This window comes from Coloeus monedula (assembly GCF_965178545.1).
Source record: "Coloeus monedula genome assembly, chromosome: 8".
Classification (NCBI taxonomy): domain Eukaryota; kingdom Metazoa; phylum Chordata; class Aves; order Passeriformes; family Corvidae; genus Coloeus; species Coloeus monedula.
The window spans coordinates 28,924,012-28,947,584 of NC_138788.1; the positions used below are offsets into that span (position 1 = coordinate 28,924,012).

A 23,573-nucleotide genomic window follows, 5' to 3' on the forward strand; every position below is an offset into this window, starting at 1 on the left:
ATATCAGCTTTTGCACTTCTTGCTTTCCAATGGATTTTTCAGTTTTTATTGCCATTCCAGGGTTTGCTTCCTCCAATAACCACGGATAACGGGACACCTCCAAGCATCTAATCCTTCCTCTTGCCCCAAAGTTGGAGTATGTTTAACTCATTCCTGACAGATGTTTTGTGCAATCTATTTTTAAAACTGCTAGGCTCAGGTGTTTCAAAATTGGACATATTCTCTCATTTGCTATTAGCAGGTTTAATCTGAACTTTTCTTGCTACTTTCCTCTATCTTCTTCACCATGGGTATCAAAACAAATTTATTCCATTCTCTTTAAAGTTATTTTCTGCTTTCATTCTTCTCATTTCTAGACTGAACAATGCCCTTTCCATCATCCTTTTTTTTATGGCTCTTCTTTTGTAGGCTTTTGGTTAGTCCTATCCTTTCTTCTGAATTTCTCAATCTACTTCCTAGTGAAAGTACCACTGCTAGACTGGATGTAGTGTTCTTACTGAGGCCTTATCGCCACCAACAAAAACAAGGGAATTACATCAGACAAAGCTCCTATTTATATAGTTTAGGTTGATGGATGCCTTCCTTGCATGATATTGTTGACTCATGTTCAGCTGTGATCCTCTGTAATACTCCCCAAGTTCAGAACAACTGTTTTCTGTCTAGTCATTCCCCATCCTGTACTTTCCCAGACAATATTTTCCCTTCCTAAGTACAGGACTTAACACCTGTCCTTCCTCGCTGAATCCTGTGTTTTTCACAGTTTCTCTGATCTGTCCAAATCATTCTGAAAACTCTTTCTCTGCTCTAATTTGCCTAGAGCACTTTACCCTACATGCACATTTCAGATGTGTGATCTGTTCAGTTACCCAGACCGCTGAATAACAATATAGGAAAAGGAATTAACCCTTCCAGATTTCCAAATTATACACCATTCTAGTTTGACAGCAGACTGCTCACACCAGCTGTGAGTGAAGGTTTCCAAGAAGCAATGCATTCATCTTCTTGTAGTCTCATCTACAGTATGCTACTAGTCCTCTTTTAAGATTATTTTCTGAGATGGTGGAGCTTTTGCTGTCTTACCTGTGACCATGAGTTATTTCTCTTTAATTCATGTTTCTTTTTACCCCAATATTTGTCTTTGCTGTTTGTTTTCTATGCCCTTCCTCACAAGATGCCAATAAAGAAAGAGGTAAACTCACTACTAAAGTGTGAAGTAACAAATGAGAAGCCCTCCAGAACTCGAGTCAAAATTTTTTTTATTCTTATTATTTCCCTATCCTAGGTGGCACATTTCAATAAACTAATTTGACATCACAGTAATAACAGTTACATTTTTTCCTCCATGGTTACAATAACATTTTGGGGTTTTTTCCCTCCATAATTGTCTTTCAATACTGCTGTTTCATTTTTCAGTCCCTATGATAATTATTTACAAAATTTATTTTACAATCCTATAGACTGTATATTCTTTAGCTTCTCAATAGGGAAATTACTTTAAAAGTCCTTGTAGGTTTTCTAACGGGAAGGAGCAGGTGAAAGGTTAGCAGCTGTGGTAGTTCAGTGAAACAAACAAGAGCTGTAGGTTCTAAACAGAAAGGTTAATTTTAGAAGATGACCTCAACAGGTGAGCAGATCATTTCAGGTAACTTCAGAGTCCTTTGCTTCTCTTCATTAAATGTCAGTGTGCGTTTCTCTGTTGACTGTTACCCCGAATATATAGGTTGCAGGAGCTGAGTTAGATTCCAGATCAGCAAGATCATGTTTTCCACTGGAAGTGTTCCAGATGATGATAAACATCATCAAATAACTTTGGGCTGACCATGAATGTTGATGAAAGCATACCTCAGACTTCAGGGACACGTAGTCTCACCTACCTTGTCTAAATGCCATGAGAGTTGTTTGAAATCACTGTAGTGTCTATGCAGCAAATGCTACATGGATTTGGCACACTTTAGCAAGACTTCTTTTCTTTCAGCTGTAGAGCTGGCCTTGCAGCACTAGACTGCCTCTGGGTTACGTGGCTGCAGGTGAGAACGTCAGTGGATTCCCCACTCTTGTTCACTCAGGGCCCATGATTCCCTCAAGAAGGTTGTCTCAATGTAATGGCTCAGCGCCACTGTCTGGCATGCAGAACATTCCTGGTTTGTCTCCGGAGATCTGCACTGCAAGTGCTGACATGTAACACCACAGCTGTGCAATTTGTCAGCAGACAAGGGGGAAGGAGCCCTGCCTCGCTCCGTCAGGAGGCAGTGCAGCTCTGGCCTTGGCTCTGCCTGAGCTCTGCAGCTTCCCAGAGTCAGGGCACCTCGGCAGGTCACGCCAGCACACGGGGCTGGCACAAGTGGCCTGTCAAAAATTCAGTCCTGCAGAACATCTTTCACAAATGAGAGGTCCCAGGAACGGATCTGTTTGCCAGAGACCAGATCACCGTATCCTCACTATAACCAGACATCACTTATAGGGGTGTAAATTGTGCAGTCTTTGGTGCTGTTGTACTTAAGCAGACTTTCAGAAATCACTTGTCTTCATATAAAATATAAAAAGACCTTACTTTGTAATCTAATTTATGCCCAGTTTGTCCTTGTGTGTCATTAGTATTTATCGCTATCAAATGGTACTCAGCAGTTAAGCAAAAATCAGTGTTTTACCATGGGTAAAGAAACCATTAAGTTTAGACTTTGCATCCAACTATGCATATATCCTTAGAACGTGCATGCACATAAAGAACTAATATTTAAAGGCTTGACAAATTAAGCTTTTTAAGGCCTGGATATTACTTCTAATATAGTATCTTTAAAATTTAAAATTACTGAAGTAAAATCTGTACTAAATATATTAATTATGGGTATTCTTATTAATAGTGAAGATGTGGTAGTTATTACCTACCACTTTGAAGATGAGAGGAAAAATTCCCCATGCATGCATTAGAAAGGAGTGGGGTAAACAAATAAGTAATTATTGTTAATTCTCTTCTGCTTAGGGGGCCATGAAGGGGGAGAAACAAAAGTGAGGATGACTGGAAGCAGACCAGTTATGCCAAGATATGAATGGAAGTATGTAATAGTGAAGGCATAGAAAGATAAGTCAGGTTATTAACATGCATATTTCAGTTATCTGAAAAGCTGAAAGTAACAGCAAGGATTTTTTTAAAACTCTGTTTTTTCCCCAGAGTAGTTTAACATTCTTTTTTTTACTGTTCCCACTGTTTTCTTTAATTACATTCTGCTGTTCTTTAAGAAGTTGGCTAATATAGTTAAAATGGTAAACATTTGCCATTTCTGCGGGTAGAAAAAAGCATGATACAAGCCATTAATGACATAAGCCAGTATTCTGGGATCAAAGCGTGTGTATGCCTCCTAGCTATGATCGGTTGCACATTCCAATGTTTTCTAAATTTATAATATGTGAATTGAGGATTATATTGTCACTGGCTTGAGGTGCTGAGGGAGTGCACAGCTTCTCACAGTACCTGCAAAAAGACATCATTAGTTATTCCACACTGTTCTGCATCAGGCTGAAAATTCTGCAGTGTTTGCCTTTCATTAGCTGGCTGTCCCAGCGTATTTGAAAGTCTCAGCTATCCATGGTTGAGTGTCTCATAGCTTATCTCCAAAGGTTATCCTTTTGCATCTTGATCTGCTTGACTCATGAAAGCACATGATCTGCACACTGCAGCCGTCAGTTCAGCTCCTGAGTTTTGTCTCTCATCTTTCAGAGGTCTGGAACCAGACTATATCTCTCGGTGAATCATTCATAAGCTTCATTTTCTTATTGTTCATGGGGTGATTATTTTGCTCTAACCTAATGTGTTTAGACAAATTCTTCAGGTCATTCTGTTCTCCTATAAAACATCTGCTCTATAACCAAATAATTCTTAAGGACTAGGACGTCCCCTGTATTTTCCTCTCAAACTGATAGAAAACTTTCTGGTGCTTTCAAATGTCAGAAAATTTATTTGTTTGCTTATAAAGCAACTTGCAGGCTTGAGCTAAATTTTACCTGGTCCTTTGTAAATGTACCCTGAGTATTTCTGAACACCACTGTTTTAATGACATGCAGTCATGAGCTGCAGAGCCCACACAGGTGCACGAAAATGCAAAGCCAGTGTAACTGCAAAAGAACCTACCAGTTGTAGCCACCTGTTGCCATTCACATCCGGAGAAAAGAAACTCACTGAAAAGAAAAAAGTCAAAAGTAGTGCTGACTGAAATATTTTTCAGGAGAAGCTGATAGAATTAAATAGAGACTTACCCAGAAGGCAGATTTCCCACACCCAGGCACCAGAAATTTCTGCTTCAGCCTTCAGCTTCTCTATCCAAACAATTATCAGAGAGAACAAGAAAACATGTACAGCAAGCTCCAGAAACAGGGTTCAGTGTAACTTGGGAAAACCTAATATATTAATAACCATAAACTGACTGGACTTAAGTGTATTTCATTTTTTTTCCCCTGAATTTTCCTTCATTAATTTTGGAAGTCGAGTAAGAGAGTGCTTTCCTGCCTCTCTCCACAGTCTGTTGAGGAGTACGATGTTGCCATTCCTCCTAGATGAAGTCTTTTATTCCTGCAACTGGATACTTATGTTACTCCAGTCCTATTTCAGAGATGACATCTCATTCTATATGAAATCATGTTTGTATTTTAATGACTATTGCTGCTGCAGAACCATCACAACACTATCTAGATCACACTTTATAAATATGAATTAAAATACCTGCGCACAGTAGTAACAGTCAAAACCAGAGTTTATTCTCCATTATGTCTGGGTGCCTTACTCACTTTGGGAATAAACCATGTTAGACATGCAGTGGTACCTAAACTGGTACTGCTCACTGCAGCTTAAGTGAGCAGGACATTTACACCAGGGCACAGCATATACGGCCAGGCCAACCCTGGCCCTGAGGTACTCACATTATCTAGATTTTCCATCTTTCATTTTTTTTCAACTGCTTCTTTTCCCTGATAATGAAGAGTTGATTATATACTAATTTTCAGAAGATTGCAATTTGGGCAATTAATTCTCCAAAGATTAAATTTCAGGTCACAGAATAACAGATTCAGGCACGAACCAATGAAAGGCCTTAGTCCGACTAATAGGCAGATTGACATCTTTTATTCTTAGATAGGTTTCCTTTCTACTGTGTGACTCTATGGTTAAATAAGCTCTTAAAGCAATGAAATCATTGCTGTTTGTGTTATTTGATGCTGAACTGTTTGGAGACACAGTATCCTGTGTGTGCCTGGCTCCATCACTTTTCTACTTTATGATCCCTTTCTTTTTTCTGGGTTCTGCCTGTGCCTTTCTTGATGTGCTCCTAAAAATGGAATATTCTGGGTGTGAGTTCATTTACACCAGAGAGCTGCTTCTGATTTATCCTTATGCAAGTTAGAACAGCAGTTAGATCAGGCTTTCAGTTTTAGCATGCAGACTGCTATAACTGGAAACCCCAAAAAGGCATTTTAAGAGGTGGGGATTGTTTAATTGTATTGCAGGATGCAGTAAGCATATTAATCTCAGCTGAAATTATTAGTCAGGAGTGTTTTTTGCATGAGCTCTCATTAACACCCATGGCATAGATACTTCAAAAAAATCAACAGTTTTAATCTAAAATCATAGGTATTTAATACATAGGAAGTCAGCAACAGGGAAGTCAATGTTTTGCCAATATTATTAATAAAATCTCTATTAGCTGACAGTTACACAAATACAGGATATGTCTCTAGTCAAGGGAAAAAACCCTACAGTTCTGATTTCTCCATGTGCATAACTATGTTCCATATTAGGAGAACAGGAACTTGTATAGCTGTTAGCACTTGTTCAGTTCTACTGCCAAACCCAGACCCTAAAACTGTGTTGTTTGGACCAGCCACTGTTCTTTCTCTCTTGTGGCAGTGCTCCAGAAATACTGTAAGGCTTGGCCAGAAAACTGCTTATGTTGATTTCTTGAATGAGAGAGTCCCTGAACGTCTGTCAGTCTGTGCTTGCTCACACCCACCCGTTTATTTCCCTGTGGGACAGCATCTGAGTGAGCCTGCGCTAGTGCTTTGTGGTAAGGCAGGGACCAGCTGGCAGTGAGGGGTCAGTGCTTCTGCCACACCAGACCATGCCAAGCCAAACACTGGAGTATGACAGAAAAAGAGAAAAAAAACCTTGACAAGAAACAGACATAGGGATGAGGATTGTTAAAATAAATGGAGAAAATATTTGCAGAGTTTTAGGACCCCATGCTGAGACTGAATGCCTAGTTGTACACTGGACATACTAAGTGCAGAAACAGTAGTGCCTAGTAAAACACACTTGATCCATTATTACAAGTGATGTAATATGTCTGTGCGAAGTAACACGTTCTTGTGACTATCCACCTCCTAATCCAGGGCCACGCATTGGTGTCATAGCTGTGCTCCTGCTGCCCTCTGAGCCATGAGTCACCATCTTTCACTTCCTCAAATAATTACAGGCAGGAGTGGCTGTTGCTTAGTCTCAAGGGCTTTCACTGCTGCTCAGGAAATTCACACAAAGACACTTTTCTGTGGATGATCAATGGACACCTGGGATTTGCTTTAAATCTTGGGCAGAGGTAGTTCCACATCTTAAACGTTTTTTCCCATGAGTTGCCTCACCTGTCTGCCAGACCTTACCTTTCCTTTGCTGGAAGATCAGATATCTTGTAGCTACACAGTGCTGACCACCTCTTGGCCCTCACTGAACCAGAAAACACATAACTTTCAAAATTCTTTTCCTTGTGGGAAAGGATGCAAAGGTCCACGTTTTGTATTTCTCAGAATATAGTGTGTGTAAGTCAATGTGTCTAAACAAGTACTTATGGCTATTCATTTTTAGAAGATGCGTTTGGTGTTACATTACCATTAAGTAACTGTGCAACTGAAATCCAGCCCAATCCTCTACTCCCCTGCACCTGGCTGGTGCTCTCCATCTGCAAAGTGTAAAGTACGTGATTAATGCAACTAACAAAATTTTCCAGTCACCGGAGGTGGAATTTTGTTCCCATTTAGAAGGCTACATACTTGTAAATGACTATGTCAGGTGCAGGGGAGGAGAACCTGACTCCTTCAAAATTCGTCTTTCCCCTGACTTAGGATTAATTTTTCAAAGGAGCCAGGATGTTTCTGCTTTCCTCGGTACGTGCGTGTGTGTGTGTGTGTGTGTGTGTTTGTGTGTACGTGCGTGCTGGGGGGGAGGGTGTGTGGCAAGCAGAGGTAGTGCAGGAGCAAGTATTGAAACGGTCTTTGACTTGTCCCCCTCTAAAAAAACAGCACATTAAAGAGGAAGCAAAACCTGGAAGAAACATTTTCAGTGTTACTTATTTAATGCAAGAGCGCAATTTCTGCTCCATTAGTCATCTGAAATTTCCTCCCAAAACGTGTGCAGGTAAAACTTTTTTTGTCACATTGTATCATCAGGCAGCAATTCCACTCCTTAATCCTGAGTGATTACACCAGCAGGTAAAGCCTTCCTAAATCTTGATCACTGTTCGGAAGCAGGGAGCCCAGGATCGACATCTTTTATTAAAAGCCCATCTTGGTTGGGCCCAGACTGGGGGGTTGCTACAGAGATGACTTGTTACTCGAGGAGGTTTATTAATTGGCTGGGGTACACTCTCCTCTCCGGTTTTATATCAGCCGACAGAGCCTATTTCTGATACATGACTGATAACATTTCTTCAGAGGTGCTACCAGCGAGGGATTAGAACAGTACACACGCTTTTCCCCTTGCCCTTGGCGTTTGACGCTTGTAAACTGTTGCCGGAGCGTGAAGGAGCCGGTGCTGCTCGCTTTTTGCTGTACAGCCCATTCTTTGACAAGCGTGGCCCCCGGGACCATCCCGGGCAGGGCCAGGTGCGCCCCAGTCACCTGCCCCGAACAGGTGCGCCCGAGCCACCCCGCCCCGGCTAGAACACGGGGCAGAGCCGCCGGGCTGCCGCGGGGCGTGGGTCCCTCCCGTCGGGCAGGTGCGGACGAAGGAGGGAAGGAGCGGGCCCGGCGCCCAGGTGGGGCCGGGCCGGGGGCTCCATCCGCCCCTCCCTCCGGCCCCGCCAGCGTCTCTGGGGCTCCGCGCAGCGCCGGCCGCCCCCGCCGGTGGCCGCAGCCCTCCCGCAGGGCGGGCTCAGCTGCAGGGGGTTGCCTGTCCCGCCGTCGCCAGCCCGGCGGGGGGGCGGCGGGGGGAGCGAGGTTGTCTCCAGGGCCGGTCCTCTACCCCCACCCTCCCTTCTCTCTGCCACCCTCCCTCCCGCCGCCGCGGTCGAAGGCTGCGCGGCCACCCGCGCCTCCCGCCGCAGGGGCCGCCCCGTATGGTCCCCGCCGCTGCCATGAGCCAGGCCCCGGCTCCCCGCGGCGCTGACCCGCCGGAGAGCGATGCCCGCAGCGGGGCCGCCAGCCGAGGGATGCCGCCGCCGCCGCCCAGCCTGCCCCAGCTCCTCCACAAGTAAGAGCCGCCCCGCGTTCCGCTGCGCCGGGAGGGCGGGCGGGCAGGCGCGGGTCGTTCTCCCTCCCCGGTGGCGGTGCCCCCCTTCCCTCCCCCCGCGCCCAGACTGACAGCCGGGCGGGCGGAGGGTCGGCCCGGCACCGGCCCTGGCCCTAGTCGTGGCCGAGCGGTGCCCCGCGGGGCTGAGCTTCGCTTCGCCGTGCGGGTGGCGGCTGGCCCGTCCCCGCTGTTGGGGGCACGGACTCCCCTAAAGACCGGCAGTAGCCTCTCTTCCCTCAGAAGTTTTCTGCCCGAAAAGCTGCTCGTGTCGGTTTCCCGAGGGTTCGCCCTGGCACCGCGTCTTCCGCGCCCGGGAGCTGGGCCGGGGAAGTTTCCTTCGCTTGCCCCGCGGCGGTGTGTGCCGCCTGCCCGGCCGCGGTTCCGCTGCTGCGGTCCCCCCGGCAGGCCTGGAGTGCGGGGCTTGCGGGGTGCCAGAAGAGATCGCATCTCTACAAAAGTGTCACGGGAAAAATAACCTGTGCGGGCGTGGAAGGCTTATTAATGAGTGCAATGATGCGAATGGCATTTTGCTGTTTCGTTTTCCACCCAGAAAGAAAGGAAAAAGCACTTCAGCTACACAGATGCTGTGGTGCCAGTGATACTTCTCTGGCTAAATGAGAAGCTTGAAGACAAACCGAATGCTCTGTAGTTAATAGGTGAAGCATGAGTAAGGCCTAAGCTGATGATCTGTGCTGATTCAAGGTGGTTGTGTGCACTGTATCTCATTTTCCCCCAAGTCATAACGTATTAAAAGAGGTAAGGGCTTTTAATCTGCTAACAAATATCCGGCTGTGGAGCTATTAGAATTGCCTTCTATTACTTTAAGATCTGCTGCTTGAGTTGACGAGCAGGACACTGGGTGCTGCGCAGTGGTGAAGGTTGAGAACCACTTTCGATATCATGTCCCAGACCGCCAAGTGGACTGAGCCAGTGTTCGGCCCTCAAGCAAAGCGCGAGTATGACAAAGCACTGAGGAGCTGTCACGGCCTTGCCGCTGGGCTTGAGCTGCTTTCCTGCAACAACCGCTTCAGCAAAGGCGCTGGCTTAGGCATCTCCATTATCACTTTCTTAACAAAACCCAACAATGTAACAAACGGAGGAAACGCTTTCAATTCTCTCACATTTGCAAAATACACACATGTATAGAAATACTTATGCTCAACATATGCTTTAACATTTCAGTAAATTTAAGATATGAATGTTATTATAAGTTGGGAATCACATCAGCTTTCATAAATATATAAATAATTGGACTTCGAAACTTTCTGCAGATTGTGGTCTGTAAATTTGATGCTTGATTTTCTTTTAGTCTGTTTGCTTTTAAATCATGGTCTGTAACTTAATAGTGAAAACATTCAAGATTCTTGTTACCTACATTTTTATTTCTGATTGGAAATACAGACTTGGAGGTTTGCACTGAAACTGAAACACTAGTGGTCTATTCCTAAGTCCACTGGGTTGTTGCAGTGGTACATATGAATTATTGTGCAACCACAGAGTAATTTACACTTACTCAAAATCAGTCTTAAACTACAGTCTCTAAAGATGACCCTATTTTTTCACAATTACCAAGACTTCATGTGGCTGTGTATTGCAAGTCAGATAGGTAGAGCTGTTGAAAATACTTCATGATTGTATTTCTGATGTGGTGTGTGTTACATATGAGGACATCACATTCTTGCTAGTTATACTTCCTAGCAAATTATAGGTAGGAAATCTTGAAATAGTTTTCCTTTTGACCCTAACTTTAATGGAAAGGTTTGAGAGAGATGCCGTGTTCTGACTGTTCTTTGTCATGGTAATGTGATGCAGGATGGCAAACATCAAACATCTCCATCTAAGGTCCTGCAACTTGATCATACAGTTTTGTAACCGTGTGGCGTAATTTGGTGTGTGCCTGTTTACCTGACGATTAATAAATGCATTGAATTAGAAATGCAGGCAAATTGTACTTTGTTTTGCTGATAATAACTTGGTATTTTATAGTCTAAATTGAATATTCAGTGAATGATTGGAAGGGAGATGTTGGGGAATATCCAAAATTGCTCTTCCAAATTTATTTTAATATGCTAGAACAGGTATTATGACTGGTAAAATACAATGGAAAGGAAAGTAGTGATTCTTCTGCAAAATGAAGTTATGGTTTCATTATTAAGAAAGAAAACTTTGATCTCATTTTCTGAGCATTTTGTTTTTCTTGACTTTTTAAAAAATAATTGTCATCTTTTTGCTTTGCGAGCTGCGGTAAACAAATGTGCAGTTGCAGAATGCTAATCCAGAGTCAAGTAGATCAGAATATTCTGCAGTGTGTAACGAAACACCTCCCTGTTTCAAGTCTTTCATTATAATATAGTATAAAATATACATTTTTCATTATACCATTTAAACTTTGAAAGCTCTCTGGATTCCTTCTTTCTTCCCCCTCAGTAGCTTTGTTAGGAAGTTTTGCAGATGTTAGGTGAAGAGCAATGTAATTTTTAAAAAATTGCTTCCCACATGGGCAGCTGATAAAGCTTCACTATGAGTGAGTGTTGAACAAGGATTAAAATTTAGTGAAACTGGAGATCTGAGATGTCTTTGGTAGCAGCTACATTGGCTGAATTCATGCAACACAGGTAGCAGGTACTACATTCTTTAAATTCCCCTCTGCTTTAACATTTATAATAATGTAATTTTAATATAAAAGTATTACTAAACCTCTAGTTTGAAATTCCCTGCTGATAGTACCCAACTACAATAAGGTATAAATTGAAATGTGCTCACTACATGTTATACTTTTTTCCTGAATGACAACGTCAGTTGAGTTGATAGTAAAGGTCCAATGAAAAGATTTACAGAGCAGTTAAAGCATTCTGTCTATGCAGGTTGTTGTGATGTTTGATAGGAAAATACTTCTTATTTTCAAAAACTAAAAGCCTTACTGCAGTCAAAGCCCTCAAGCTGTAGAGCTGAGAATGAGAAATTGCTGGGAAAGGGAAACCTGAATTTACATGCCTCAGAGGATGACTTAGAAAAACATACCCTTGTGTATGCAATAAAGCAGAAGACTGAAAAGAAGAACAGTTGTAATGGTGTTGGCCAGTGTTCATAACTGGTTTTTGCTGCAGTTGTCTTGAAGGAGTGGAAATGCAGGGTAGGGTCTGTAGTGCCAGCAAGTGAAACACATATTGGATAGCTCTGAAAAGACCAATGTGAGCTTGTAACTGTTGGCTTGGGGCTTTTTCCCCCTCTTTTGGTAAGTCCGCTCTTATGAGAAAATTTTTGTGGTTTGAAGCTTTTGTTTATAATTTGCAGTTGCATTGCAAAGTGTAATTTTTAGATGACAGGTCAGTATGTGACAAATTTTAGTACCTGCTGTTAGATTGGCTGGAGTGGCTAAGTAGCATGAGAGAGTGGAGACTCCTATTAGTATTTCCAGGTGTGTGACTCATTGCAGTCTGACAGAGCAACTAGCTGGAAATAACTGAGAGAAAGGACTGAGTGGTGACTGTGGGTTAGTTATAGAGATGTTGCATGAAGAGTGTTTTCTGTGAGAGTTCTTGCTGAAAACATGCCACAAGTATACTCTGCGATTACAGGAGACCTCATTGTACTGAAATCCAACTCTTTGTATGCTTTCGTTTCTAATGATTTGTCATGGGTAATATCTGTCTAGTGGAAATGGAGCAGTTTTTAACTCCCTGTGTTGATATAGGAATATATGTTTGGTTTACAAATTGAATAAAAGGCACCTTAAAACAATGGGGGGAAAACCAAAGTTAATATTTTTTTTTCTAAGGGGTTGTAGTCTGGAGATTTTGAGCTCCCCTGGAAGGAAGATGGAATTTCCAACATCTGCGCCCAAGTTGTCATCAGTTTGTGCCAGTTCTGGGGACAGAGAGGAGTAAGCAGGCTGGTGCTGAGTGCTTTATTTCCTATAGCAGCACGGGGAAAACTTGTTGGGAAAAATTACCTCCAGTTTATCTTCTTTTTTTAAGCTGTAACCCATTATGTTAAATGTGTGGGTTTTTTATTTGCTTCCTTGTCTGGTTTTTTTGTGTAGTGTGGGATTTTCTTTTTCCTTTTTCTTTCTTTTTCCCCCCTCCCCAACTCAAAGTCTCTCAAGAGAGATAAAATATGAAATGTACTCCCATTATATACATTAGTCATGGCAAATAGTTTGGCATATATGGCAAAGGCTAAGCTCATACTTAACAAGGGGACATTAGGAGAAACACTGGTTTTACTGTTTCTCTTCTTAATGTTACTGATACAGGCTTTCCATACTTATTTGCCTTTTAAAGTACATCTCCAAAATCTCAGGTTCTTCTCTACCTAATAGGGCTCTGAAAACTCATGGAGTTTGTGTTGAAACAACTCTAACAGCCCTGACTGGAGATGAAAACAAAACAGAGAGGGCTGTAGTTGTTTTAGCTGAGCAGCTTTACCAAAACAAGGGACAGTAGCTGCAAAAGCAGCATGGTGTGGGACTCGCCAGGGAATGTGGGAACTAAACCCACATTGTCAAGCTCTTCCTTGTGTTTCCAATTTATTGTCTCTGTATATTATGAAACACACAGTGAGGGAAAATGCAGTTTTCCTGGAATTGTCTGGCTTCTTGCTGTGTAATTATTGGGACTCTTCATACACCTCACCTGAGATTACAATCACAACTTAAAGTACCAAATATGTGTGTGCATGGAGGGGACAGGGACAAAAGGAAGGTGCTTCACTTTTTAGTTGTTTTCCAAAAGTAGCATCAGTGATTATAATTATCTTCAACTTATGTAACTAAAATTTCTTTTTTGTTTATTTATTTTAAAATTTATATTCTTTTTTTGATGGAAAACAATGACCCTTCCTTTATACCAGCTGTGACCCAAAGCTTAAAGATGACTTAATCATATAGCTATTCTCTGTTTTAAAGAAAAATGACTGAAAGTGTGGAGTTTGGGACTTGAGTTTGTTCTGTTTGGTTGATTTTTTTTCTTTAATCTCTGATTTAAAACCCAACAGCTCACTGGCAGAAAGGCATAATAAAAAGATTGAAGAGAGAGCACAGAGGTACAAAAGCGGAAATGGGTCAGAACAAAAGAATTTAGAAGGAATGCGTTGCATGCAAACATTTCCAAGTAATCTGACTTTTATTATCAGTTATGAATCAATTCTTAGTTTCCCAGAAATGTCAAATTTTAGTGGAGAGAGACATAACAGCAGTGATGCCAACTTTAGCAAAAACTTAAATAATGTGTAATTTATAAGGACCAATATAGTAAGTGACTTCTGGAGTACAACACATGGCAATGGAGTCCTCTTTAATAAAACTCAGTTGCTTGGATGTTGCTTTTTATTGGAAATTTAATATACTGCTCCCATCAATGGGAAGACTGGAAAATATGTTCTTTTAGTTTTCCTCTCAATTCACCACTTGTCCTTTCAGAGCTGTGTGCACCTAACAGTAAGAGTTGTGTGTAAGCTGCTGAGCTATTGCTATGCTGTGGTGATGGTGCTAAAACCTTTCTCATCTCATTCGGAGCAAAAGAAAATGGAGATGGGACAAACCTCAGTAACCAGTTCTGATCCTTTATGGAGGCTATCAAAATGGGAGGAACTAGATCTTCAAAGATACATTTTTACTTCATAGAGACTGTAGAAATTTATTTAGGAGGGAAAAAGTGGGTTGTTTGCATGAAATAATAATTTTAATCACTTTAAAATATTCCTTCAAATAGAATCTGCTTTCTCAGAAGAGGAAATTGTCTTGATTTTTCTTTTATTTAAATGAATTAACGTCATATGATTCGCAGCTAGACACTTTATCAAACTGACTTTATTCCCCTGAGTATACTCCTCCCTTTTTTCTTTCTCTTTCATCCTTTGTAACATTTTATAGTTGATTTAAGGATGTAATCGCTCTGTTAGCCTCTGCCCCTCTCTATGTCCAGCTGCTTTCTCTTTGTCACACTAATGACCCGTCATAGTGGAGCTGTCACTTGACACAGAGGGTGAAACCAGAAAATGTCTCCCTTTGGGCCTTAGAAACGTTTAATATCTGTCCTATTCTGACAGCTCAAGACTAGCCTGTTTTACAAATGCCTCTTGCCTATTTAGAAGAAATGCTGAATAAAAGCATTGGGTATTCTGTTGCAGGAAGGGGGCAAAGGCTTGTTTTCTTAAAGGATCAGTAGGTATGAGCGCACAAGCAGTTACTTTGTAGCAGGCTAACTGCATTTCTGGGTGTGCGTATGTAAACTTGTGAAATGGGAGTTTAACTGATATTGAATATGCAGCTTGTCGTAAGATTGTCTTGTGCATCTAAGGAACTACAAGGAGGGTGCATTTGTTGTTAGTTTTCTCCATGTCTGTGTTGGAAGATGAGCTGAACAGGCAATGAGCAGGACCAGGATGGAGGTGTTCTTTGTGGCTGTTGCATGAATGATGCAGTTCAGATTCGTTCTTCATCATCTCCGTTTAAAGATGTGCAGATGTCTCACCATCCTTTGCAGAATGCTCCAAAGATGCCATGAGCCCCGCCTGACTCTCAGGGTGACAGGAACCTGTAGCTATGCTGGTTGTGAGGTGTAGTCCATCTCCTGCTCAGTTGTAACTCTAAAGCCTGTGTTACATGAAATCTTAATGACAGTGACTGCTTGGAGAGGGATTTCACTTCTGGATTACTTCTTCCAAAGAAAGGGACAAGATAAGGAAGGGTTTAATTCCCTTTCCCTTGAGTAATGTCTTCTGCTGGCCAGGATGAACAGAGAATTTTGGGTAAGTTATGAGAGAGCTCCCTGACAGATTTCTGATCACCTGGTCCCTTCTCTGACTTACCAGCTTTTGAGATAACAAAAGCATCTAGTGTTATCTAATCTTGACTTTCCTCAGCTTGCCATGAAACTTGTGATTTTCTTTCGAGTAAGATGTAGAGTTTTAGAATTCAAGCAATGTCAAATGTCTTGAATTTGATAGTGTCAAAAGCTACAGTTTTATGTATCATGGCTTTGCTTTTTTCCTGGATGCACAGAGATGTGGGTTGATGGTGTCTGTGAGTTAGGGCCACTTCTTTGGAAATGTGCAGGAGATGCAGTGCATTTTTACTTATATTTTAATATTTGTCTTAAGAAACAGACTTTAAGTACCTCTTCAACAAGTGGCTTGATGGCTGAGGTTGCCTTTACTGAGATAACAAATACAGTCTGTTTCTGCAGGAAGAAATCTTATTTCTGTCTCTGCTGATGAATGTGTTTTCCCCCTAAGGGAAGATGCGTTAAGTAATTTTATTAGGTTGACGACACATACAGCTCCTTACGCTGACCAACTTTTATTATTCTATTTTTTGCCTCATTTTTTTAAAACTTGTAAGATAAAATTGCAAAATACTTACTGAGAACTATGTGCCATATAATATTTTAATAATGTCTTTCTCACCCTTCTTTCTGATCTTCTTGGAAATAGAGTGAGAGCAGATTAACTTCTGGTACAGAGAAGGTTGCTCCAGTCCCTGCAGAGCTGGGCACAGCTATGGGTGTTTGCGTGGTTTGGAGTTGGGATGCTATTCCAGAGATTGTCAGAGGTTTCCTCTGCTGCTCCACAAAAAATTCTGTCAGAGATTATGCACAATCCAGACTGAAGATGGCATTTGGAGAAAAGATGACTGTCATCTCCTGAAACCACGGAGAGAAATATTAGCGAACTAGGCTGAGATTTTTTTTTTTCTAGCCCTAGGCTCCTCTTATCTTCCAAAGTCTTCCATTAACACGTCTTAACATTCACACCCTTGCTATCCATGTACTCTGCAACATCCATTTGTGTCCCTCTCATGGCACATTCTTGTAAGGTCACCTACGGTTTTCCCCCGTCCTGGCAACTCACAACTAAACATCGGCCTCTTTTTTTTTACTATTTCATCCAAGGTCACTGTTCTGTTGTGCACCAACACCTTCTCATGGTACAGACAGGGCTGACCCTTTCTTTGGCATCTTCTGTTGACTCTCTGAGATGAACCAAGAGGTCTGCCTCAGGTTACTTTGCCATGCATGACACTTAGGAAAGCGTCATTATTGCATCTAGAGGTAAACACGTTTTTAAGAGCTACAGAAGAGTAGTGGTTGACTGGGATGGTGATATAGACACCATCTCTGGGCAGCATGGGCAAAGAGGTTCATAGGTAAAGTGTTGTAAGAAAATAATCAAAGTTCTGTGGTGCTTGAATCCAAGTCAACTCTTATTTTCTGCACTTGAATATAGCTTCTCTTTCCCAGTTTCTGGTGAATTAAAAAGTGCTAAATAAATACTCCAAATTTTACAATGAAATTTAGGTTAACCACGTGTCATGTATCTTTGGTAGATCAGACTTCTAAAATAGATGGGATCATTACTGTTTAACTGAGTCTTTGTAGGTTTTGTGCATTGCAGAGTACTAAAAGATTGAATTCCCTTCCAAATAAACAAAAGGAGTTAAATTGAAATTTGTAAGGGCTAGAAGTGACTTTGTCATTTTGTGTAGATGATTAAAGTATATCTGTGCAGAGTAAAGCAGCATGTCCTTCTATTGTAAATATATAACATAATTTATAGCATAACATAAATAATGCTAGGTGGCCAAGAGTTTGCTTGTCAGTGGTAAATAGGGCTTGAATTCCTCTTTGGATATAGGGTATATGCTATGATCTTGTAAAGCCTTATTCATACACGTGAGGATTATTTATGTGTATAAGGCTTTAAAGGATCAGATCTTATCATCTAAATTTGCAAGGCTTCATGACTCTTTACTGCTTGTTTTTTGGGGTAATTGCTGACAGAAGAGACCTAATGTAGTAGAAGCCAAAGTAAACAATAGAAAGGTACCTTGTGTTCCAGCATTAAAACTTCCCTTTTAAAAGAGTATGGATCTGTGCAGGGAGGAGTACGGATCCACGCTCCCTTGTGGCGCTTAATAGCATATTAGTGGTCTGACATGTTTTCAAACCAGTACTCTGGAGTGTTGAAGCCTCACCAGCTGCAGGGATTTGTAGAGTTGGAGGTGGAGAGGCATCTACAAAGAGCCCATCAGCTCCTCTGCACAACGCTGCCCTTACAGGGGGCCATCACTGCTGTCTTCCCATTTGTGCTGAGCATTTGGGGGAAATAAGGCTTAATAATGGTCTTATATCTATCATCCAAGCTGGCTACTTGCTTTGCTTTCTGTGTAAATTCTCAGGATTTTTTGTTTGTTATCTTTGCTGCCCTTTTTAAATGGAATAACATGAAAATAACAGATACAATTTCAGAGACACTTCTATAAATTTTATAATGATCCCTTTTTATCCCCATCCATATGGCAAGAACAAAAAATATCAGCAAATAATATTATTTTCTGGATGGCTGGCAAAATTTATGGAGGGAATCTGCTCTTAAAATGCAAGACAGCAGTTTGTAGTCTTTTCTGTACAACATACTGTCTCTTACTGTGTATTTTGGCAGCACTTGTAATCTCCTCCTGCTCTGTAAATATATAAGACCCTTTTGTACAAAGATACAAACACTCAGAAGGGAGCCTCTGCATGCATGTCTTATTGACCTTTTTAGTACGATAGGTTTTTTCCGTGCCCTTCTCTGAAGCATTAAAACCTACTGTTTTGCTTTGACATTTCTGTAATTTCAAACTGTATTATGTAGAAGTTGGTAGCAGTGTTCAAAGCCAAGGACTTGATTGGCAAGTTTTAGCTGTGAGTAAATTTTCACAGCTGATCCATAAATCCCCAACAGACCATTAGGAGCTTCAGAGCGGCTCTGGCAAACTCCCCTACAATAATTGTAGTTTTAAGTTTGTTATATTTAGTTTTCTCACCTCTTAACTGGATGCCAGAGGACCTCAATAGAAGTAAACCAACTCTGTATCTACTTTTTTCCTCCAAGCCAGCAGTTTGCACAAATAGCACAGCGTGGGAGGAAGGCTTGCTGGTTGGCTCCTGGTGGACAAAGCAGAGACTGACCAAGAGTGTGACTTGTGATGAATGGACCCCAGATTTGGGACTAGATATTTTAGTAATTCAAGAAGACTTGGAGTACATAACTTTTAGCCCTCCACCTCCAGCCCCTGTTCTTAAGAAATAACAAAACCATCAAGGGAGCAAGAAAAAAATGCATCTTCAAGCTTGAACATGACAGAATTGTATATAACTGTATGAGACAGAGAGGCAGCTCTTAATTTAAGTTCCCTGAGGTAATTGTACTTATTTATCTGTAGCGAAGCTGGCAGAGTGGCCTGCTTTTAGGAGTCAGCACTACTCTAAGAACAGAACTGCATGGGTGGCAGCAGTGGGAGCAGCAGGCATTGCTTTTTGGGTGCCAGAGTTTGGTGGTGGGGATTTTGCTGGACCACCTGGAAGCCTGCCTTGGAGAACACATGCCCCTCACATGCAGGAAAGCCAGTGCTACAGGGACTGCATTGCATCTTCGATAAGTCCTGGAGAATGCTTCTTTTACAGTACTGCCAGACAGCCTAATAAAGCCAGAGGAGAGGTTCCTATCGTTCCCCTGCATTTAGATCCTGCTGGGTGGGCTCTGAAGCAAACTCAGACTTGGCTGCTTGTTTGAGCAAGCAATGCATACTTTGTATGCTTCCTTCTGAAATTGGAACTGCTTTGTCAAAGATGTACTTGCCCCTTGGTGGAGTCTGGTGTATCACCCTGCTGAAGGGACAAGAGGGCTGTGTAGAAGGAAGGGGTGTGTCGGCATGGTAAACTCTTTCAAAGGGTATTCTTCCTTTTCTAGAAGATAGAAAAATAAATTGAATATCTCTGCCGTCTGCCACAGAAAACCAACCTCTCATACCTAGAACCCATGAATGATTTGTTTACACAGGAGGATGAAAGAGAAGCTTTATATGAATGATTTGGAAAAGGGAAATGAAGAAGAATTGGTCTTTGAATTTTTTGATTTTTTTTTTTTATCTAGAGCAAGAAAAGCAGAAATTTCGTTTATATTAAAAACTCCTTCAAACAAAAATGCCTTCATGTTACAATTTTAATTTAGGAGGATCAGAATCTTTGTTGATTAAGGTCTTGTTAGGATAACGATAGAGTAAGCAACTATAAATAGTGATGCAGTGAGTGATGATCTCTTCCTACAAACTTTGTGTTGAACTTAAGCAGGAGAAAGTAAAAATATCAGCCAACAACCCTCTTGCAAGGAGGCATCTCTAAAATAGAGGGGTCTTCAGTAATACAAAAGGACTTTGTCATCTCTTCAGTCTTTAGTTTCAAGTGCTTTAACTTCATTTGATGCTAGAAGTCGAGTGGAGGTTGTCATTCCAATGGTGGGATTAGAGTGCTCTTGATACCTGGGCCTGTTTTCGTATCTGACACTTAAACTAGAAATGCTAGGAGTGTTAAGAGTTAATGAGCTCATTTCATGTGTATAAATGAAATGCAGAGCATGCTTCTGCTGGGAGAAAAGACAGTGACCTTCATCTGAGTAGCATAATGGAGAAAAGTTTTCAAAACTGTATGGAACTTCTAACATAAATTGGGATTGGGTTAGGTAGGATTGTGGGGAAAAAAAACAGTAATTAAAAATGCAAAACTGTGTTAAGATTAAAAACAAAAAGTATCAGTTATATGGGTGTAAGCAAACTACACACATCTTCCTAGGCTCACCTGCTTAAGTGTTGTGCTCTGCTTTATTTCCTCAAGAGCTGAATGGATGGGAAGCAGGGCACTAAAAGGGATGGCATGGTTCTTCTGTGGTTTTGGACACAGAGTTTACTAACATAGTGTACTAAAGATCATAATGGCAGGGCATCCTCACCCAGGGAGTGCGGACCAGCAGGATAGTAATGCAAACTTCGACTGACTTGCATTTCACTTCCCTGGCAAATAAAGTTTGCAAATGCTTATTCACAGAAGTAGCTGGAGTGAATCAATGACCAGTATTAATGCATGTGGAATTTTACAGGTAGAGCCTCAGATGAATCCATAAATAAATGCTGAACATAAGAGGGGGGATGATGCTAAAGTCTTACTGCTGATTGTTGCTCTAAAATACAAGCAAGGGAATGTAACTGTGGAAGAGGACGGGAGACATTAGCAGGCTTGTTTTCACTGCAGGATTAACTCAGACTCCTGCCTAGGTTTTAACCATTGTCATCTATCAAGAAAATGGGTTTTAGTTAAAAATGTGCTTTTGTGATACTGGAGGATTTGGGGGAGAATCTGACCTTCACTTGCATAGCTGACACTTTGGGAAGGGTATGTCAGAAAAATAATCTACAAGCTGGTTAGCCTTCGATTCCACCATTCCCTGAATGACAGAAAAGTTCTCAATGTGATACTATTGAACCGGAGGAGTTTCAGTCCTGCCCCTCTGTGAAAATTTGCCAGCCTGTGACAATGTTGGATGGGCAGGGACCTGCTGTGGGGAAGCTTTTGCTTGGATTAGGTTAATCAGAGATATGTCAGGAAGGTGAAGCGTGTGAGGGAGCATACCCAGAGGAAGAATCTTCTTATGTGGAAAAGTCTATGTACTTCTCCCAGCTTCTTTGGGAGAGCCTAGGCATTATCTCAGCATTAAGTCAAACAACATTTCTTCCCTCCTGCACCCACCCACCTTTCCGGTTGGTGTAGACATTTTTTTTCCCAACTCTTAATTAAAATGAAAGTGAAGTTAAGGTGCAAACTCTGTCATTTGCTTTTCTCTCCTCATGATAGAAAACAAGAGCTTTAGTAATTGTTGTAGGTGACTGATGGGAAAACAGTGTCTATTCCGTTGTGGGTGTTGTTTACCTGTGAAGTGGCCAGAGCAGTTGGGACGTTCTCTAACTTGTGTGTATGTCTTTGAAAGTGAAGTGATTTGAAGAAGCAAACCAGAACTTTTTCGTGTATGAAAGGGTGCCTAAGCTTATCTAGGGCCACAACAGGATATTAATAGAACATACTGCATTTCCTTCACATAAAAATACGAAGGGCACTTTGCAGAGAAAAAATCCTGCTGTCCCTTTCTGTCTTTGGGACCAGCTCATCACCCAGCTAAAATTAAAACATGAAGTCAGGCAGTTCTTGCTCTCTATTTTTAAACTGCTTCAGCATATGAATGTGAGTGTGAAATCTTTCTTTAGGCCTCTCTTAACTTAATTACCTGCTTATTCAAAATATTCTCTTCTCAAATTGCTGAGCTATAATTATATTAATCTTTTCTGTAGACACACTTTAGCTAGTTGATGTTTGTTTACTTAGTTTTATGCTTAATTTTTAGTTCTGTTATTATTTACGGTGATGGAAACCTCATGGTAAGTGTTTAAAAATATATTTTGATATGTTAAAAAATTAGCAAGTAGATAAGGTTTTTGTGTATGTTTCATGTGTTCCCCTGGAAAATATCATGAGGAAGTGCACTTAAAAAAAGTATTCACATTAAGTGAAAACAAATGTCTTTTTATTCTTTCATTCCTTCACATCTTTTGCTTTGTGCAAGGTTATTCCTATTTTATTTTGGTTTCATGTCTTTTCTTTTTTATGTGTGAAAGGGGCAATGTGATCCCAGAACAGGAGGTGCAGTGGAACTGCTTATATACTGTAGATTTGTACCGTTTTTCTGCTGATTTGGATATACTGAATTCTTCTTCCTGCATTTCAGTGAGTTTGAAAAAAATCCCTACATCTTCCTTTCAAACTGAGCTGCCTTTGCTTGCCTAGAGCGCTCCTGTTTTCCAGAGGCGTAGTCTCAGCCTGCAGAGGGTGTGCTTCCTCCTGCAAACCCTCCTCTCCCAGCTCCGCGCCCATAATCCCCGTCCATGAACACGGTGTTCAGAACCCAGCGCTGCACCCAGAGGTACCAAGGGAAAAGGGTGTCTCTGTTCCCTGTGGCATTTGTCCCTTGACTTCTTTGTCTTTCAGCTGTTTGGAGCACAGGCTGTGCGACTTACTCCCAAATGACCCCTTTCACTGGGAAGGACGCTCCTGAGAGAACACAGCGCTCCTTTGCGTACTCTGTTGTCACTGGCTCTTGATCCTAACCATAGTACAAAATGGAAATGGAGGCCCTTTCCTTCTCAGTGCTTTCCTGGTTCCTTTGCTTTTGTCAGTGGGGAGTAGCTGTGACACTGGAGATTTTGGGAAGAGTTTTCCCTGCAGTTTCTCATGTCTGATCAAGCAGTGATCAGGCTCCACTGTGCTGGGTCCTTTGTGTCCTGTCAGGTAGATGAAGCTGGGTGAGGTGGTCAGTTTTGAAAGGCATTACCTTCAACATCCACATACTCCTGCAGCATGCATATGGGAGTCTATTTGCAGTCCTACCCTTGACAGCTAAATGGGTAAGTGACCTGCTGCAAATTGTCTTTAGGATGGCTGGTACCTGGGGATGGCAGTAAGTGTGGTTCCATCTGCCCAGGCAAATCCTACTTGCTGTTCTGACTTCTGGACTTTCACACATCTTCTGCTTACCAGAAACACCGGAGATTTCATAGATTTGGGTGTTGGATGACAGCTCATTTATATCACTGGTGAGAAATGTTGCTATTCACGGTGGTTAGTGTCAGTATAGTTAGATAGCTAGACAGTGATGTTAAGTAACACAAACCTGGAGTCAGAGTCTTTTGGACACGTCTTCCCATGCCAATCTTGGTGCTTGGAACAGTTTGCCTATTAATTTGTTCCAAGCTTCCACCCCCTCCCTGCCCTCTCCAGAAAACCCTTGGCAAACCATCTCTTCTGTAAATCCTTCTGCCTTGGCTGGCTGCTGTCCCTCTCTTCATGCTCTCCTGTACTGTTGCCTGTTTTTTACTTCAGATTGAAAATTTGTCAGCACAAAGGTTTATGTGAGCATATTACATCCTGTAAAGAAATGTACAGACCCTTGTTCTTTGAGAAATGGTAAAATTTAGTTTTCAGACTTAAATACAGATGTGATGTTCACCTGGACAATTTTTTTAACAATAAGTTAAATTACGTTAATATATTGTCTTTTCTCCAATGGAGAATGCAGTCCAACATTAGAAATGCCAGACTAACAGTACCTGCAGAACTTCTGCTTCTGTCATCTTTGTCTGCATGTTCTGCTGCTGTTTAGTTTTCAAAATTGATTAGTTTTGTATGTTTATTTTGTAAATTAATTTGTGAAACACATGCTTGACAAA

The 23,573-nt window shown here is 41.6% G+C and overlaps 1 protein-coding gene and 1 long non-coding RNA gene across 5 annotated transcripts in view; one reads left to right on the forward strand and one right to left on the reverse strand.

Annotated features, from left to right (window-relative positions):
• Positions 1 to 2,748: 2,748 nt before the first annotated feature.
• Positions 2,749 to 4,492, reverse strand: LOC309575578. The gene is made up of 3 exons (XR_014226610.1): positions 4,252 to 4,492; positions 4,127 to 4,173; positions 2,749 to 3,469 (listed from the first exon to the last, which is right to left on the reverse strand). It is a non-coding gene; the product is annotated as an uncharacterized lncRNA (long non-coding RNA).
• A 3,718-nt stretch (positions 4,493 to 8,210) lies between these two features.
• Positions 8,211 to 23,573, forward strand: part of RBM20 (RNA binding motif protein 20) — a 102,826-nt gene continuing 87,463 nt past the window's right edge. The window contains exon 1 of one of the 4 annotated variants that reach the window (XM_082286196.1): positions 8,211 to 8,443. In XM_082286196.1, the coding sequence (XP_082142322.1) occupies positions 8,310 to 8,443 (134 nt within the window). In that variant the 5' untranslated portion in view covers positions 8,211 to 8,309. Of the gene's footprint in view, positions 8,444 to 9,102; positions 9,239 to 23,573 lie in introns of those variants that run through there. The other 3 variants (XM_082286195.1, XM_082286197.1, XM_082286199.1) reach the window with 3 other exon arrangements.